Raw genomic sequence first — 1,443 nt, 5'->3', positions numbered from 1 at the left:
TTACTAAAAAATACGATAGCGAAAGGATCCAAGCCACCTTCTACCTAACAAAAATTTTTAATTTCAAACCATTAATGAAGGGCGATCTCTCTAATTTAGAAGCGTTCTCAGCTGTGGTAGTAGAGAGCTCCTCTGCGCTTCTCAAGCTCGGTTTGAACGATCTCCCGGGGTTTATATTAAGCACTTTGGGGCTCCGGTTATTAGATGGAAAAACTAGAGAGGGTTTCGAGAGGGAATGAGGCTCAAAACCTGAACTTCCGACTTGGGAGGAGTTCGCGGACTTTATTCAACGGCAGGCGGTCAAATTGCAATCGGAAGCCCTTCTAACGAATACTGCTCCAGAACCTTTGCAAACTAAGACGGGGTACAGTAAATGTTCTAGGCAAGTCCTTATGACAACAGACTCACCGGTGAACTCAACGAAATGTCCCGCATGTAAAAAATCTCACCGCATTTACGATTGCCCTGGTTTTAAAACGCTCACTCCCCAACAACGATGCGACCGTATTAGAGGGTTAAATCGTTGTATCAATTGTTTGGCGTCTGGTCACTTCTCGAACCAGTGTTCATCTAGGGTGTCTTGCCGACATTGCGGTAGACGTCATCATTCGCTTTTGCATTTTTTCTCTAAAGAATCTCGAAAATCCGAATCTCCTCACCAGAACGTTATTCCATCTCGTTCTCGTATAGCGCCGATTACCGCACCAAACTCCTTTAACGACTCGACCACCGCACCCACTTCTTCTAACCCCTCGGGAGCTACCTCTAAAATATCAGATTCAAATCACTCTCAAAATGCTATTCTATCTATGTCGGCTATGGGTCAGATAAATGTTCTACTCGGCACCGCAGTGGCAAGAATTCGCAATCATCGGGGTCGTTGGCACGATTTGCGAATCCTCATCGATAGTGGTTCTCAGCGGTCTTTTATAACGCCGGAATGTGCTCACAGGTTGAACTTGCCACTAACACGGAACAGACATCGATTGGTGGGCTTCAACAACCAAGTTATCCCTAACGTATCATTTGAAGCACCTTGTGTCATAGCTCCCCGACAAGTTTGTAAGCCCGAACTTAACATCACGGCTATCGTGATCGAGCGGATCTGCGAGGATATGCCCACGAGCCCTATTCCAAAGGATATTGTTGATAAATTTCGCACCTTAGACCTGGCTGATCCACACTTTCAACACTCGCGTTCTGTCGATTTCCTTTTAGGAGCCGACATGTTTGCCGATATTCTGCGCGTTGGCAATTTAGAATCAGGGCAGGGAGAACCTAGAGCCCTCGAAACCATTTTTGGTTGGATCCTAATGGGACCAATTAACGCTAACTCACCCGATGAAGATCCACATCCCAGTACGATCCTTCATAGTACAATTAGTCCGTGCTCTCAATGCGATGAACTCTCTCGAGTACTAACGAAATTCTGGGAAACGGAAC

At 45.9% G+C, this 1,443-nt stretch overlaps 2 protein-coding genes across 2 annotated transcripts in view; one reads left to right on the top strand and one right to left on the bottom strand.

Annotated features, from left to right (window-relative positions):
* LOC106689434 (oxysterol-binding protein-related protein 6) overlaps positions 1 to 1,443 on the bottom strand; it is a 95,446-nt gene that overhangs the window by 75,085 nt on the left and 18,918 nt on the right. The gene's annotated exons all lie outside the window — the stretch shown is intronic.
* Positions 1 to 1,443, top strand: part of LOC112211609 (uncharacterized) — a gene marked incomplete at its 3' end in the record, with an annotated part of 3,384 nt that extends 1,941 nt beyond the window's left edge. The window contains 1 exon segment of the mRNA XM_067053380.1: positions 273 to 1,443. Within this exon segment, the coding sequence (XP_066909481.1) occupies positions 273 to 1,443 (1,171 nt within the window).

The sequence above is a fragment of the Halyomorpha halys genome, unplaced genomic scaffold, assembly GCF_000696795.3.
Source record: "Halyomorpha halys isolate HHAL.00 unplaced genomic scaffold, Hhal_1.1 Scaffold1362.1, whole genome shotgun sequence".
Classification (NCBI taxonomy): Eukaryota; Metazoa; Arthropoda; class Insecta; order Hemiptera; family Pentatomidae; genus Halyomorpha; species Halyomorpha halys.
Note: the sequence above shows the minus strand (reverse complement) of the source record. Positions and strands in the feature narration are given on the sequence as shown.